The sequence below is a fragment of the Apis laboriosa genome, unplaced genomic scaffold (genome assembly GCF_014066325.1).
Source record: "Apis laboriosa isolate Shangri-la unplaced genomic scaffold, ASM1406632v1 scaffold47_cov149, whole genome shotgun sequence".
Lineage (NCBI taxonomy): Eukaryota > Metazoa > Arthropoda > Insecta > Hymenoptera > Apidae > Apis > Apis laboriosa.
In genome coordinates, this window is record NW_025223437.1 from 701,957 (window position 1) to 720,606 (window position 18,650).

At 34.2% G+C, this 18,650-nt stretch overlaps 1 protein-coding gene across 1 annotated transcript in view; it reads left to right on the forward strand.

Annotated features, from left to right (window-relative positions):
- Positions 1-18,650, forward strand: part of LOC122716649 — a 184,335-nt gene that overhangs the window by 148,040 nt on the left and 17,645 nt on the right. The window contains exons 6-7 of the mRNA XM_043939925.1: positions 1,547-1,782; positions 11,784-11,988. Coding sequence (XP_043795860.1) covers positions 1,547-1,782; positions 11,784-11,988 — 441 coding nt within the window. The remainder of the gene's footprint in view (positions 1-1,546; positions 1,783-11,783; positions 11,989-18,650) is intronic.

The window sequence follows — 18,650 nt, forward strand, 5'->3', positions numbered from 1 at the left end:
AAAAAAAAAAAAAAAATCATTTTCTCGATGAAAAGTAAGTAAAACATTTCTATACGAAACAAATTCTTTATTATCGAACAATAAAGTTACAATAAATGTAATATTCGATTTTTACGAATGGAAAAATATTACTTCGAAACCGTTGAAGACTGTGTCGCGAAGGTAAACGTGACGCGACACGATACTTTTCGATGCAAAAAAAAAAAAAAAAAGAAAACGCGAAGACAAACGTCGAAAGGAAGGAGACTCGTCGATTTTGCAAAATCTACGACTACGACAAAAGAAAACGCAGCAACGGTGCGGCAATACAGGATATCCGAGGCAAGTAGCGCAATACGTAATTACACGGGCATTACTGTAACACCGATATATCGTGATGCGGAATTGCGAATTAATCGCGGTTGCGCGATGTGGGCTTGTATTGCCTTCAAGTAATAGAAATTTCTTTCTTTTCTTCGTATTGCTCATCATTTTATTCTCGTATAATATTTTCGATTATTAAAAGGGAGATTAAATAATTTAAAAAATTATTCCCTTGCGAATAAATATTTAAATATTTATTTTATATTATTATATATATTTTTATATTATTTATATTTTTATACTTTATATTATTATATTATTATACATATTATAATTTTCCAATTGTATTTGTTCGTTCGCGACAAGAAAGGCGAGAAAAGTGTTGTACGAAATATTCGTAGATATTTGGGATACAATTCGTGACGGGGAACGAAGTGGTGATGGGCTCGCGCGCCCATTTACGAGCAAAAAAAGTGATCCGCTTCGCGGCCGAGATCGTTCCATCATTAAATAAATAGCCTAGTAGACGCTTCTTGTAACGTTGCTGCAAATTATCCCCGCGTATTCGTATTTAACACGGTTCTTGCGTTAATTAATCCACGCTCCGTAACTCGGTCATGGACTCTAGTTCCTAGTTGCATTGTGCCTCGTCGATTACATCTGAATTATACCTTAGCATTGGATATTAATTTGGGCAAATATTGGGAAAATTTCAAATTTATGTATACCTTATTTCTTGGTCGCAACGAACAGTGAATTTGTAACGCGGTTTGTAACTTTTTTAACTATTCGATTTTTAAATTGAAATTGAATATGTTATTGAATATATTATTTCTAGAATTGTTCTAACTTCGATTTAGATTCAAACACGTATCAAACGTAAACTGAGATGTTTAAAGAAAATGATTTATAATCTTTCAATTTAATAAATATTAATAATGATTTTTTCCTATAATAAAAAATTGTCCATATCCAACAAAATATTTATTCTTTCTCTCTCTCAAACATGTTCAAACCAGAAATCGAACAAAATTCGAAATGGCGTGTGTCTGACGAAAACACGAAACGTAGATATAGGAAAAATTCTTTTCTTCGCCGCAACAGAAAATCCTCACGAATATATATATACACGTATATATTAAACGGCTTTCAAAAGCTGAAAAACAAAGAAAGTTGTGATAAGCTCCAAGTGACAGAATCGATGCGACGGATCGATGCGAAGGGTAGGGGATAACGATGAAAAATTGTTGTTTCTGTTTTCTTTTTGCAGGCGCCCATGTCTCTGCCGCATCCCACGACGCTGACGTCGATACACGCGTCGCTACCCCATTTCCTACCCTCGCCGGCACTGGCATCGCCGGTTGGTTCACCCTCGTCCCAACCGAACATAGCAGTGAGCAACGCGCCCTGTTCCACCCTCTTCGTGGCCAACCTCGGCCAATTCGTGTCCGAGCACGAGCTCAAGGATATCTTCAGCAGGTCAGAGAGCGTGCCATCACGTGCACATCCTTTTTTTTCAATCTCACTCCGGATATTGTGGAAAAATTTTAATTCTTGATCGAAGCGATGCTTTCTTTTCTTTTTTTTTTTTTTTTTTTTCAAACCCTTTGCACCGTATTTCTTTTTCCCTCTAGAAATCTTTAGACTAGGGCAAAGTATGGCGCAAAGGGTTAATTTGATAATAAATGCAGTCACAGCGTGTTATTATACGAATCGAAATTTTGAATTCGAATTTGCAGATCGATTACAAATCTTTGCTTAGATTGTGAAGTTTAAACTGAGGAAGATAATTATAAAGGGTTAATTTTATAAAAATATATAAATTGTTGTTATAAAATTCGAAATTTTGAATTTCGAATTTACAGATCGATTACAAATCTTTGCTTAGACTGTGAAGTCTAAACTGAGGAAGATAATTATAAAGGATTAATTTTGTAAAAATATATAAATTTTTGTTATAAAACTCGAAATTTTGAATTCGAATTTACGAACGTTGATCAATTATAAATTGAGGAAGATAATTATAAAGGATTAATTTTATAAAAATATATAAATTGTTATTATAAAAATATATAAATTGTTATTATAAAACTCAAAATTTTGAATTCGAATTTACAAACGTTGATCAATTATAAATTGAGGAAGATAATTATAAAGGGTTAATTTTATAAAAATATATAAATTGTTGTTATAAAATTTGAAATTTTGAATTCGAATTTACAGACGATTACAAAGTTTAAACTGAGAAAAATAATTAAAATATTTAAAAATATAAAGGAGTTGATTTGATAAATATAGTTATATGAAATTTAAATTCGAATTTACAGACTTTGATCGATTACACGAAGCCTTTGCACTTGCTTTCTTTCTTTGGAATTCTAAACTGAGAATGATAATTATAGTACAAAAGGTTAATTTTATAAATGTATAAAGATAGTTGATCGTATGTTATGCCAAAATTTGAAATTTGTTGATATAATTGAAAACAATTTGAAATTAAATATTGTTAGATACTTTATATTGGAGGAAATTCTTTCGATTTAATAATTTGAGGTTAGGTTATAATATATTTCGAATAGATTATATAGAATATATTAATGAATTTTGTAAGAATATTGTTACACAGAAAGAAATTTGTTATTAATGTATAGTCTAATCAATTCCAAATTGTTTCTGACTAGTTTGTGTAACCAATACTTTTCGACAAACTAGATAGAGTATCAACTGATTTCGAATTTTAATAATAACATATATGCTGTTTATTATTAAATTTTATACTTTCACTGTAACAATCTCATCAAACCTGCCTAATTAATTTTCTATGGTATGGTTTACACATTTTTTGGTATCTTTCCAACGAGTAACGTAAAATCGACGCTTGCAAAAATAACAAAAGACTCGAAGGACTCGAAATAATAGATTGAACCGTATAAAATTTTTAAAGTGCTAAAGTAAAAATAAAGCAAAAACACGTGTACAGAAATTGCGAATGATCGAAAACGATTGGATTGAAATTTAGAAAATAGTAAATCGTAGAATATTATATATCTTTTATAAATTTCTAGGGCCAAAAACAACAAAGAAACTAGTTTTTCAGACGCGATAGGTTTATACGAGGAAGTGAAACAATTATTTTCGAGAAATGGCGGTTAATTTAAAGTTTTCATAATTTTCCATATCGACTTGTCGCTGTAAGAAATTTAAATGAGAATTCTAATAGCTCTTTCAGCTCTTCACCTTCAACTCGGAAATAATTAAACTTACTACTAAAGAAGACGATCGATTTTTTTTCTTTTTTTAAATTATACGCCTCGTCAAAGGGAACAACACTTGATATTCAAATTCTTGAAATATATATATATATATATAATTCCACTTTTATCTTATTTTTCAAAGGAACAAATCCATCTTTCCACGTATATAAATTCTTACTTCGATTCTATATTAAAATCAAAAATTCTAAATTCGATCATTTCATTGTCCTTAATGAATTAGCTCGAAACTTGAATGTGTCGTTCGTCTGAAGTTTGCGTTTATACACGAATGGCCCTTCGTTTGACGAAGAAGAAGAAGAAGAAGAAGAAGAACTCGCCGGCCGCTCGAATTTGTCCACCGGAACAAATTTCTCGTCTGAAAATGAAATTGGAAACGGCGGTTTGCTAAAATTGACTCGGTTACCGAGTTATGCTAATTGACGCGTGCGCGCGACTTTTGCCATCGCATACGTTACACCTCGTAAATTATACTTTAGCAGTTGGATCCAAATGATTAAATAATTCGTTCTCGTTCTGCTTGAAATATACGATTATTATTATTATTATTATTATATTAAATTGGAAAATTTTTAATCACACGATTCGAGTTAATTTGGAAAATACGAATTAAAATGGCGTGGAAATTTATTTGGGGAGAGCGTTTATGGATAGTTTATGGAGAAGCTTCGATTTACGAACCGACTTGATTGAATTGTAAAAATTCGAAAGAAGGATGTGGATTAAGACGGTGTGGAATAATAAATGTTTGGAGAAAGCGTGGTTTGCGGGGAAGCTTCGGTTAAATTTGATCAAATCGTAGAAGGATAAAAACTCGTGTTAATTATTGTGGAAAAATATGAATTGAAATGGAATTTTTACAATTCGACTCGATTGAATTATAAAATAAATATTCGATAATTATTTTAAGAAACACGAATCACGATTGCAGAAAACAATAATTTATTAAAAGCTTCAAAAATTATTCAAAAATAACCTACGAATTTATAATTGTTCGATTTTTGTTTTAAACGATCTATAATCGTAAAACAATTATAAAAATGAGATCAATCGAGAAAATTACACGGATCTATCTAAAAAAAAGAAAAAAAAACAAATTAAATAACAAGAATTCAACATCAGAGTGTTTATCCAGCTTCGATCGCTATCCAATGGTCTCTCTATCGTGCATAATCTCGAAAGCGTGCGACGAGATTTATTAGACCGAGCCAAATCAGTCAAACAACCGTGGCACGCCTCGTTGATTTTCAAAGTCTTTCTCTTCAAAATAGAAGCTCCATAAACGACACCGCTTGCCCAACCATTTTAATTCCTATTTTTTTTTCCATCTCAGCCTCGCGAGTACGAATCCCCCCTCCCCCCTCTCCATCGTTGTCGCAAAAAAATTTTCGCAAATTTTTCCCACGATAAATTCGAAATCTTCGGCTCTATCGTCGATTCACGCAATGAAAATGAATTTCGAGAATCGGGATAAAAATTAACATGGTTTTTTTATTTTACGCGGGTCTGAGATTTGAATTTTCGGCGGGAATTTTCGTTCGATCCACGTGACAATATTCGTGAAAAGAGTATCGTCTCTGGCCGGATATCATGAATTAGTGAGTTATATTTTCGCCACGATAAATTTGAAATCTTCGATTCTATCACAATGAAAATGAATTTCGAGAATCTGGATAAAAATTAACATGGTTTTTTTATTTTACGCGGGTCTGAGATTTGAATTTTCGGCGGGAATTTTCGTTCGATCCACGTGACAATACTCTTGAAAAGAGTATCGTCTCTGGCCGGATATCATGAATTAGTGAATTATATTTTCGCCACGATAAATTCGAAATCTTCGATTCTATCACGCAATGAAAATGAATTTCGAGAATCGGAGTAAAAATTAACATGGTTTTTTTATTTTACGCGGGTCTGAGATTTGAATTTTCGGCGGGAATTTTCGTTCGATCCATCGTGAAAAGTGGAAGACAGTACTCTTGAAAAGAGTATCGTCTCTGGCCGGATATCATGGCCGCGTTAGTGAATTATATTTTCGCGTGCTCCGCCATGCAGAACCTTCCCACGATTCGAAGCACTCGTTGCAGCCGAGACATTCTTTCGACGTTATTCGTTATTCTTTCGACGAACTCGTTAACTGTTACAATATTCATTTGACAATTATCGAATTATTCAGAAATGGAAATGGAATAACGTATATAATTATTATTTTAAAATATTATAATATTTCTTGCAAGTAATTATAATAATATTTTATTAGAAATATATTACACGCGGAGTTACGTAAAAATTTCAAGGATAAAGAAAAATTGGCAATTAAACGTGTGTGTGTATGAAATTTTTCGATGAGAAAATCTATGAGATATGGATAATATATATATATATATACCTGATATCTTAATACACCCATATACGATGCATGCAGGCTGTTTTCAACCCTGCTTACGCTTTTAATCGTTCGTGACAAATTGTTGAGGATAGTAGATATCTTCGATGAAATAATTCTCGAAGGATTAGACACTTGCTCTTAATTCCTAATTTATACGCGGTTTAAAAAACGCGCGCTTTGGATCCAATACATAAATTCTCAAGTCTCCTTAAAATGTCGAAACTTTGTATTGCGCACCCTCCTTTTCGACCTGTAAAAAGGAAAAATAACAATTTTAATTTTTATCAAGTTTAAATAACGAAAGAGAATCGATCAACCGAGTTTTAATTCCACGAGTTTTAATCATCGAAAACACGACTCTTTCAACAGTCTTTCGAAATAACCGTGTTCCAATCGCGTGAAACGTAGCCGATACAACAAGAAGAAGGAGAGCAGAACAACAAGAGTACAGAGCAAGTGTCCATGGGACTTTTCATCTTGATGAAAGCGTATCGGGCGTACGTTCGAAAAATCGCCAAAAATCGTCAGACAGAATGGCAGACAGTGCAGAATGCGCACCATTCAATCGACTCGGTTCAATCACGAACGCGAACTCGTGCATGCGTACGTAACGATATTTTCTCTATACTCACGGAGCAAAAACACTTCTATCTTCGTTTCCATTCTTCCATTCAACCGATCTTGAAAATTATCAGCCTTATATCTCCAACAATTAATTAATTAAACACCTTTGGAAATTATATTATAAATTATATACGTGTTAATACGTGTTGTTTCGTTCATTTTCAATTTTAATTCGATCGAATATTTCTCTCAACGATAATACATTAACCCTTTGCGCTCCAACGGTGATTCTTAGTCATCACTCGAGTTAATGCCGTAACTCCAGCGGCACCACTGGGATTAATCTGGCAACTTGAACGACAATATTTATTTATATTGATTTTTTTACAATATCGCTTTATAAAAATAGGTTCCTAAGCTCTTTACGTATAATCTTATGAGCTGTAGAATAATATATTGTTAAATGGGTAGATTTATTATTTATTTATTTTAACCCTTTGCACTCCAGGCCTGTTTCGAACCAGCAACTCCAGACTCAGACTTTGGTGCATTCGGTGCGTTTGGTGGCCTCATAAGATTACCATAAGATAATTACTTAATAAGATAAAATTATATCTCGTAAGATTATACGTAAAGAGCTTAGGAATCTACTTACGAAGCGATATTCAAAAAGAATCAAACATAAATAAATATTGTTCAAGTTGCAAAAATCTCAGTAATGGCGGAGGGTCACCGTTGGAGAGCAAAGGGTTAATAATTAAAATATTATTAAAATATAATAATTAAAATATTAATAATTAAAATTCTTGCCGAAACAATCGAGTACTCTCGTTGATCGAATATTCAAACATTCAAAAATACCTTCGAAGAACTTAAACTTGTTGTTTTCTTCCTCCCTTTGATGCAGTATTATAATTTATATAATACTTAATATTAACCCTTTGCATTCCAGGCCTGTTTGTTTGGTTGAACCAGCAACTCCAGATCATTCGATGGCCTCATAAGATTACCATAAGATAATTACCCACAAGATAAGATTACACCTCGTAAGATTACACGTAAAGAGCTTAGGAACCTATTTACGAAGCGATATTTTAAAAAATCGAACATAAATAAATATTGTCGCCGTTCAAGTTGCCGTAACAATCCTCTGAGAGTCCATTGGAGAGCAAAGGGTTAAATTAGACCGTGATCGTGAGTCGACATCTTCGGTGTTAGTCTGAGTTTGACTGGGTCGTGGCAATAGATACATAAAATATTGAAATATAAAAGTTTTGTGCGTCAATTTTGTGTGTTGAAACCATTATAAATTAACTGTAGAAGAAATTTTAAACGCGCGGGTCCGAGTCTGGAGTTGCTGGTTCGAGCGAAACAGGCCTGGAGCAAAGCAAAAGGTTTGTTACAATGACTTTCACTCTCGATGAAAAAATCACTCTCTCGAGTAGATTATTCGCCAATTTATCTCGTTTTATAAAATATAAAGCTGTGGATACAATAAAATCAGTGAAAATCATTTTTCGAAGATTTTTCGATTGGGAGAAGAAAAAAAAGAAAAAAGAAAATTGTGAGAATGAAAATCGAATAATGAGAATCGAAGACGAGGATCGATCGAGGAAGAGGAAAGAAAAATGGACGGTCGAGACCGTTCTCACAACGGCTTCTATTGGCTCGCAGGTTATTTCGGCGCCGATGCAAAAGGGGAAATCGATAGCGGACACGTTGCGTCAGACGACTGACGTCATATCCAGTTCATTCATCGCGAGATAGAGAGAAGAAGCGTTGGCCCGCAGCTTCGCTTGCACGGTGAATGGCGAGTTCATTTCTGGTACAGCCGGGGTGGCTCGACCCCGTTTACCCTTTGCAATTCTTATTTCAAACGAACGTCGATATCTCGCACGTCAATCGCCTTTTATTCCCAAGCCTTTCCCCCCCTCCCGTTTACTTCCACGCTATTTTTAAGATATGCTCGATTCTCGTTTGATTCTTAGAGATATTCGCCATTTCGCCAAACAGCGGTGAATAGAAGGCATAGTTATTTTTAAACGCTGTACGAATTCAATTGAATATTTTTCGTTTTAGATATTAGAGAGCAGTGTATTATATTTTTTATCGTGTTTTATTTTTAGTAGTGTGTTTGCAAAAAATTGGAAAATTTCAAAATTTGAAAGACAAGAATAAGATGTATAAAGTTTTTTCTCTCTCAAGTTCGAATAATTTTAACAAATTAAGTTTCAGATGTTGTGACATTGAAAGAAATTGTGATTCTATGTATATATATATATAGTATATTCAAAGTAAATTTCCAGAAAAAAATATTTGATACATCTTTTCATTTGAATATTCGCGCGAATGATTTCAAATATTTCTATCTTGGCCCATACAATTTGTGTTTGACATTTATTCGTTCCGTAATTCAACTATATTGTTGTGGACAAAATGTAAATTAAGCTCATTTCGAGCATTTCCACACAAAGAGACATACAAAATTTACATAATTATTTTATCAGAAATACCACTCGATTATCCGTCTCTGGTAGAAAATATAAATTAAAACGTATATATCAACGTATATCCATGCGGAATTAAAGGACGAATAAAATGAATAGAAAATATTACGGTTAACCGGGTCGAAATTAAATTTTTACATGTATATTCGGACCATAGTGCAATGAACTGGAAATGACAAATCTAGCATACCCGGTCTGGAAACAATTACGCGGCTACGAATTTAAGAGAACGATATAGGTCACCGCCGAATCAACCGCATTTCCTCTCTCTCTATACGGTGCACACGCTCTAACGCGTCCTTAACCCTCTATAACCAGATTTTGGCTCGTTTACCAAGAGGAAAATGTAATTTGTTCACAATTTTTCAACTTTAATTACAAAATCTATGGATCCAATTATAATGGATAAATGTTATTTCACGTTGAAATGACAATTTCGTATTAATAAAATATAATATGTTATGATATAATAAAATAAAACAAAACTCAACGAAAAAAAAAACTAAGTATGTAAATACGTATCATTTAAATGTACGATATTATAGAGGGTTAATATTCGGTTAAAATTCTCTAAATACAAGGTGTCTCAATATAAGTGTTATAAATTGACACGTTCGATGTAAGTAAGGTTTCCTTTTCTAGGAGGAAATCGTTTACGAAAATTCGTGAAATGATACGCTTTTTAATTTGTTCCCACATGTTTTGAGACACCTTTTATATCGAAGAAACAATCAAAAGAGCTTATCACGTATTACAAAATATTGGATTTACCAAGTGCTTCTTTTGAAATCGAATAACAGCACTGCCTTCAAGAAATGTATATCACTGACATCCGCTGATTCATTTTTTGCCACCAGTTGTAGCTCGTAGTCGTAAGACGCACCTGTGCTAGTACCTGTAATTATCAGTATTGAAATATTTAGTGGCATTGACTAACACTCTGATATACACGCATAAAACACAGTAAATGCATCGCGAGAACAGCGAACGAGCATCAATGAAAACATATAACTGTTATAAAAGATTAAACTTTTAAACAGTTTCACATATATGTTTATGAATATTTAAATATTTATTTATTCCATATACAAGTTTGAATACGATCTACGTGATAAACGGATTTCTATTCTATTAAATTTAACAAGAAATCAAGAGATTGAAACGAAATCATTTTATATTTAAAATATATATATAAAGTATAATTATTTATATAAATATATAATTATTTTCTACGTTACTTACTTTGAACTTTTTGTTATTTTACTGCGTCATCAAGGATTGATACCATAACCTCTAACATTTACATGCACTAGTTTACTGTTTCGCGTAAAAATAATGTTCAATATAAATATAAATATTTTAAAACGAATATTGCTATTTACACGAAAATTTTGATATTTTAATCAAAATTTATCTTTAAATTATTATCTATTTTCACACGATTCAAAATATACGTATATAGATAAATATTTCTACGCAAATAGGAATCACCATAAACTAAGCAGATGGCGTGTCCATCGCGAATATCGTTAATAGAAGTATCGTATATGTGAAATCAAAGTCGGAAATAGTCGTAAATCACAAGATAATTTGTGATAAATTTCTTTCGATTAAAGATGAAAAAAAAAAGAAAGCAGTGAAAGTATTTATTAATTACAATAAAAACTATACTATAATTGGAAAAAACGAAATTCGCAGTGGTTACGCGGTACCTGGCAGAGACGCGGTAAATCAAGCGTAATCGATATCGATACTTCCTCTAATGGCGTCGTAACTATCGATCGACCGGGATATAAATTTCTCGATAATCGGTCTTCGTACACGCCAAACGAATTTAAATCCTGCTGAGAACGATGCAATATGACGAATCAATACGCTCGTTCCGGTAATGTTCAAGTTGAATTTATAAATCATCGAAAGAAAGTTTTTTTTCATTTTATCTTTACTGTTCTTTAACAAAATGTTCGATAAATTTTTATTCTTTTTTATTGCGCGAAATAAGAGCAAATATAAAATCACACGTTTAGAATAAAATTTAATACGCGAAATTAAATTTATTATTATAATTTGATTTATTGGAAATCAGACTTTGATATTTTTCATTATTTTGTTAAAAAAATGTTAGATATTTTTAACTTAAGGGAAGCGGTATTTGTATATCTATCCAATTGAACGATAGATCGTAAAATGGTAAGGAAATTTATTAGTTTCTTTTATCGTGAAAAAGTGGCATATTTTAGTTTCCTCCATATTTTATGTACACCTTGTTATGCACACACCAAAAAGCAAAACAGTAAATTAATTGAGCGCAACACTGGCTATATCATAAAGTAAGCACAACTCTTTCCTGTATATATTCTCATTAATCGTGCTTGTATAACCCTCGTGTAACAATCTCTAACAAACAGTATCACCTTTCTAACGACCAACAAAAATTTTCTACCTAACAGTATCGCCTTTCTAAAAAAAAAATAAACAAAAAAAAAAAAAAGAAAATGCTCCTTAAGAAACAATGTCACGATGCCTCGTCTCGCTGTTCAATCAGCGTCACCGAATTCTCGCCAATCATCAGTACACAACCAACCAACGACCAAACGCATACCAAACGCACACGCATACGAATACATACACACACGTACATATATATATATACACACACACACAAAGATACCCTTCTCTTTTGACCAGAGTACCGTCTGTCATAACTAACTAGAGCACGTATTGTACGCTTCTCTTATTTATGCACAGTTTTCCTGGTTTCTCCCGGCTTCGTATGCACACGAAGGGAGGGTCGCCAGTGGCCTTTGTCGAATATCAAGACGTTCGCTACGCGGCCCAGGCGATGGCCACTCTCCAAGGATCCTTTCTCCTCTCCTCCGACCGGGGAGCAATACGAATCGAATATGCAAAGTCAAAAATGGCCGAGGTGGGCTTTACAAATCTCTGGATCGAAGTAGGTTTCATTTTATGCTACGCTAGCCGCATACAAGACACCGTGTCAACGAAACGCAATCCCGACGAAAACGCAGCATCCCTGTGCGACACATTTACCCCCGATATATATATGTATATATATATATAATCTTGTCTCGATTCTCATATCTCGTCTCGTATCATCATCGACGATCGTTCCTTCGCCTGATCACAATGCATACCTGTACCTATTTCTTTCTTCTCCCTACGACTTTTTTCCTCCTCGTTTTTTTTCTTTTCTTTCTTCGACTCTCTCTCGATCCTCGCTCGATCCTCGCTCGATCCTCGCTCGATCCTCTCTCGATCCTCGCTCGATCCTCTCTCGATCCTCTCTCGATCCTCTCTCGATCCTCGCTCGATCCTCGCTCGATCCTCGCTCGATCCTCGCTCGATCTTCGCTCGATCCTCGCTCGATCCTCTCTCGATCGGGAAAACATCGAAAGATCGCGTTATTGGCCATCGATGTCCTCTCGGATGTTGATTCGATCATCGCTCGATCATTTCTCATCCCTTTGTTTTTTTTTTTAATCTTTTTTTTATCGCCTTATTCCCTCGTAGCACGAGTTTTTTCTTTCTTTTTTTCTTTTTTTCTTCTTCTCTCCCTTCCATCGAAAAAAAAAAGAAAAACACTCCAACTCGAGACTCGCACGAAGCACAGATCTGCGTTTTCGTCGCTGGACATCGCAGTATATATATCGTGGGGAGTTGGATGATATGCCTCTGGAAGGAAACGAGGATTTTTTTACGTCGCCACTTTTGCTCACCCACTCCCTTTAAGAATATCCCATTGAGACAACACAGGCTTTGTCACTTTTTCTTTTTTTCTTTTTCCCTCCCATTCTCCTCTCTTGTCATTGGGTGGCCCTGATGATCATGCTGCAAATCGGAGGGGGGATGATGCTTGTTCGAGCGAATCAACGCTTTACAGAGTAAATTTTCTGTTCGCAGATTTTTTGCTCTTCTGAAAGAAGAGAGAGAGAGAGAGATAAAGCGATACTCTTAAAAATGGATTTTAACAGAGATTCTTATATATCTCTTACGTTTAATTGGAACAATGTACAACGATATATTCATTGTATAACATTTCTTTCCCACCATTTATTCGCACAAATTTTAAAACACTTTTTTCCCTTCGATTCTCTCCTTCTCCTTAAATTGTTAATTGTAATAATTGAAATCCAGAGATATGATAATCCAGCAGATAATCCAGAGAAAAGCTCGATTATTATTTTTTTTTTTTAAACAACTGAGACAAAAATTTCCTCTCTCCCTTCGACTGTTGACATTTCTTTTTTTTCCCTCAAAAACGTATTCAGGATCATTTCAGGATCAATCCTTCACCATTTAACGGCATTTAACAGCACGTAATTACATTTGTAAATATTTCTCCACTTCAATATATATATTTATGTACCTCTCAGGGGCATTTTAGCACAGCTCCCTACTCTACCATTACAGTGGTCTCAGCCAAGTAAGCTCTCAGCAGCCGATAACAAAGCTGTTCGATCTCGTCACTTTTCCCTTCTGGATCCACGAGGCCATCGATCCTCGATCACGATCGACGGCTCTCCCCGAGCTGAGTCCACTAGTAATCGCCAATTATCTTCTGCTAATCTGCCTGATGAATTGTGTACCCTATCGTTTCTTCCTCTCCTTTTTCTTTCTTCTTTTATTATTCTACTTTCCATTTCTCATTTTCGCGATTAGGTTGTTGTTTCTCCATGGTGAATTCGTAAGTTTCCTTTTTTTTTAACGTTTCACTCGAGTTGAGAGTTCGAGCGACGAAGGATGATCTTTTTACACGATTCGAGTAGTAAAAGTAGTTTCGAGGAAAGTTTTGAAATGAAATTTTATTGGAAGTGAAGTGAATACGTTTGTTGCGAGCTGGTACAAAGGAAAATCTGTGTTTCATTGTCCGTAATGGCGTTGATAATTGGTCTTACTTGAGAATAATAATAATTTGGCTCGATTTTAGAGTAATCGAAATAAATAGAAAAGGAAACGGTGTGGAACAAAAAAAGAACAGGGTGGGTGTTTGTTAAGTGAATTGAAGTTTGGGTTAAAATGAATCTACAGACAGAAATAGAACGAGACCTGCATATCTCGGTTACATTACATTGCTGTTCTATTCCTGTTTTGTTTCGTCTAATGCAAACTTCAGTTGCTCAATTGCTGTGTAACTTGATAAAATAAACAATATTTTTCCACGTCTATCTTTTTCAACGTTTATTTCCTTCTCTAAAATCGTGGTGACGGGTTGAAAAATTTAATTCGAGTTTGAAATCGCTTCGATAAATTAATTTAATAATTCTCGAGTAATAATTATTGGGAATAATTGTAAAAAATTTATGGATTTTAATGGCCACTAACAACGCGTTATTTCGATGAGTAAATTCCTTCGAGTGAACTTTATTCGAAATTTTTAACTATTTTACTTATTTTATTTATTACTATTTTACTTATTTTAAGGAATTTTACTTTTTCACTACTCCAATAGTAATAATTAATAATTATTAATAATTCTCGAATAATAATTATTGGGAATAATTGTAAAAAATTTATGGATTTTAATGGCCACTAACAACGCGTTATTTCGATGAGTAAATTCCTTCGAGTGAACTTTATTCGAAATTTTTAACTATTTTACTTATTTTACTTATTACTATTTTACTTATTTTAAGGGATTTTACTTTTTCACTACTCCAATAGTACTCTCGCATAGAATACGTGAACACGCCACACCCTGTGAAAATTGAAATGTACGCAATGCATCGATCGATAACATTGGTAAAATTTGGAGAAAAAGGAAAACGATATAACTTTTGAAGATGTTCGAGTTCAAGGAAAAAGTTCTACTTACTCGTAAAAAAAAATTATATCTTTCGCGAGTATAAAAATTTCATTGTTTTGTACATAATTGAATAATTTTTCATACAATCGTATAAAAAGAAATATCATCCCTGCTGCCATTTTCCTTGCATCATTGCCTTGTATTCTCGTTCAAATTTTGCTCGATTTTTGCTTCCTCTTCTTCTTTTTTTCACCGCGTTTTCAATGCTTGGTGTGCACAGTTTTTGCTCCGCCCTTGTCTGTTTTTTCTTTCCTCCTCCTTTTTTTCTTTCTTGTATCTTGTTTTTCCTGGATTTTTTTTTGATATGCGACACCTTTGCACCGTATCCTGCCGCGCTTTTCGCTTCGAGATCTTGTTGCTAGGAGCGAGATTCTCCTAGGGGGAAGGTCGGATATCTACGTTAAAACGATCGATTAATTGCAGGATAATAAAGGATGAAAGTAGTTTTCATCCTAGTTAAAAAGCGTTTAAGGCTTTTTCGAAAATTTTAATTTTTAACTTTGAGGTGGTAATTTTGAGAAATATTTTTTTTTTTCTAACACTTTTAAATCAGCAATGACGATGACGATGATGATTGAGAGAAAATTGTTAATAAATAAAAGAAAGAATGAATAAATAATGAATGAATGAATAAAAGAAATTTGTTAATAAATGAAAGAAAGCGAAGAAAGAAAGAATATCTTTGCAGAGAATAAAAAAATATTATTTCGAAACGAGTGGAGAGTGATACTCCTTTCATTCCGTAATCGATAATTAAAAATTATCAGAAAAAAAGAAAAAAGAAAAGTTTCACTACGTTTGGGATTTTTATTTAAAATAAGTAAAGAAGAAACAAGTAAGAGGAATATCGAAGCTGCCATGTTTTATAACTGTGAAGCCAGATTTCTCGAGCTCGTGTAATCGGATTATAGAAGTGGAAAAATCGAGCTGCAAACGGAAATAAAGATCAGAAAGAATCGGGGGTAGCAAAGATTCTGGCAATAAATCTAAAATAAAGATAGCGTGCATCGTCACAGACTTGTACAACGATGATGTTCTCGTGGCGTTACGTATCTCTTTCTTCATCCCTTTTCCTTTCCTCTCTCTCTCTCTCTCTCTCTCTGTTTCTCTGCGATCCCAATTTACAACGAAATTCATCGCAGAAAGATTCTTACGTTCTTTTCCTTTCCGCGAGTTGATATTTCTTGAAATTTCTTGAAATTAATAGAAATATTAATTAAATATCCCTTTCTTTTTAATGCTACGCCGTTTCTTCGTTTCATTTTTTAATTGCACGAATTTTTCCAAAAATTCTGAAAGAACAAAATTTGTTCCTTCAAAAATATTTCTCTCGAATATTTATCTTTTATAATATCGATATTTTAGTACATAAAAAAAAAAAAAATAATAATTTCTTCTCAATCTCTACTTTTTCGACCGAGCGTTGAAATTTATTAAATTTATCGTTCAATGGTAAAATCAAACGTCGCATAGAGAGAAAGGAAAAAACTTTCGTGTCCACCCCCTTTCAAAAACATCTTCCTCGAAAAACTCGCCTCTCTTCCAAACAACGTAATGCTCGAGAACTGGAACAGCACACTCGTTTCAAAAATATAGGTCGCGACACGCATCCATCGTTCTCGTGAAAATACGATTCGATCGAGCAAGACTTTCTCTCTCTCTCTCTCTCTCTCTCTCTCTCTCTCTCTCTCTCTTACTCTGCGAGAAATAAAAAGAGAAAGAAAGAAAGAGAAGCGGGTCAGAGATCGGCCGACCTTCCCCCCGCCCCGAAATTAGAAGGGATCGATAGTATTACGCTCGGGGGCCGAGGTGATTAACATTTGAACGCATCGTCATTAATTCATCGCGCTTGAAACCGGGGGCGAAGTGGAGAAGCCGCCGAGATGGACGCGAAACGCCGCTGAAGGAATATCCGATGCGTTGGAAAATGCCCTCGCCTTACCTCGCGCTCTTCTTACCTATTTCTTTCTCTCTCCCCTCCATTTCTATCTCTCTCTCTCTCTCTCTCTCCCGTATCTCGCGAATTTGAATTCAAACGACCGTTCTGTACCCCCTCCTTTCATTCCTTCTCCCTGCTATTCTAAGGATCCCCGAAAGCCAAACATGTGAAAAAGGAAAAAAGAAAAAAGTGTAGAAAGAGAGAGAGAGAAAGAGAGAGCTTTTCAGTGAGTGTTCCGGACGCAGTCACGGCCTAATGAGGTACGTAAATTACTGAATGGCGAGGCGTCTTCTCTGCTCCTCGTCGGTTCCAAGTGGGGAAGGGGGGACGAAATGTAGGTTGTCTGTTGCTTTCGTTGCCACGGGAGAATGACGGATTCGTGGAAAACTTTATAGCGACCGCCCTATAAATCGTGTTGTACTGCCGTTTACGTACGTCGTTGTTGCTCGTTGTATATACGAGTGAATTGGATAGGTTAGGTTAGGTGTGGACGGAACGACCGATCCGTCGAGTTTTGCTTGGATTATTTTCAGATCAATCTCCTCGGGGACGTGTCCTTTTTTAAATTTAAATTCTAGGGATGTTTTTTAAATAATAATAGTAATAATAATAAGAAGAAAGACAGCCAATTGCCAGTCGAGAAAGTGTTGACCGTGTATTCTCTTCGAGGAGGTTAAGGGAGCGAAGGATCCCCCAAAAATCGATGCGAGAAGTTTTTTTATACGGATATTTTATAGAGGGAATTATTTGAATCGATATAAACGAATTATCCATGTGAATTGGTTTAAAGTAAATTTATATATCTCTCGCTGCAGATTATTTGTTTTTTGCGACTTGCAAACAAAATGGAAGACAGCGAAAATTCTTCGCATGTATGCTAATGTATATTTGCCTGGTGTGTTATATTTATTCGCGTTTGGTTTTGAGGGATCCTTAAAAATATCGAAATTATCGTTCGTGTAATTAAATTGTACATACTTGGTGGAAAAAAAGATCGGGAAGTCTAGTTTTAATTTTTTAAAAGAAGAAAAAAATTATTGCGTTTAAATAAGTATTTCCGGATAAAATGAAATTGAAACTATCGAAAATAAACTGTTAATCAAAAGAATTGAATTGGATTTGGTTTTCAATTTTAGATATATCGAATTTTCTTCTAATTTTAATTCGGGATCAATATCGCTAATAATATATAAATATTATCAAGTAATTTTATTTATCAAATTTGTTTTCTTACATTTTTAATTTTTCTTCTTAAATTATTAGACTAATTAGAATAATTAAATATTATTAACAGATGCAAAATTTTTATCTTGAAGGTTTGTACAAAGAAAAGCGCTCGAGTTATTTAAAAAACACCCCTCCCTCGTTTATTCACATCGATTAATTTTAATTACAACGATTTAATTGCAAACGAGATTTTCATTTTATTTCGAAAATTCACGATCTTTGTTTCCAAGGCATCTCGCACATATCCATTATCCATCCACGAAGGGAAGAAAAGGAATGTCGAGACAAAAGTGTATCGATTCGACAGTTTTCGAGTTTTTCCCTTTTACTTTCGACCCTCTCGATTCGATAAACGTCTAACGATCGATTGCGAATCCTCATTTCGTATTTCGTTCATCCGTTCCAATTTCAAATTTGAAATCGTCGACTACGATCTCGTCACCCTCTCCTACCATTTTTTTTTTATTTTTCTTCTTTTTTTCTTCTTCCCTTTCTCTCTCTCTCTCTCTTTCTCTCTTTCTCGCTTTCCACGAACGATTTAAAAGGATAGGATTAAGCGGAACTTTATGTTCGTCGTGCTTGATATTTTTACTTCTGTATACTCTATCAGCTTGAACGTTGTTGG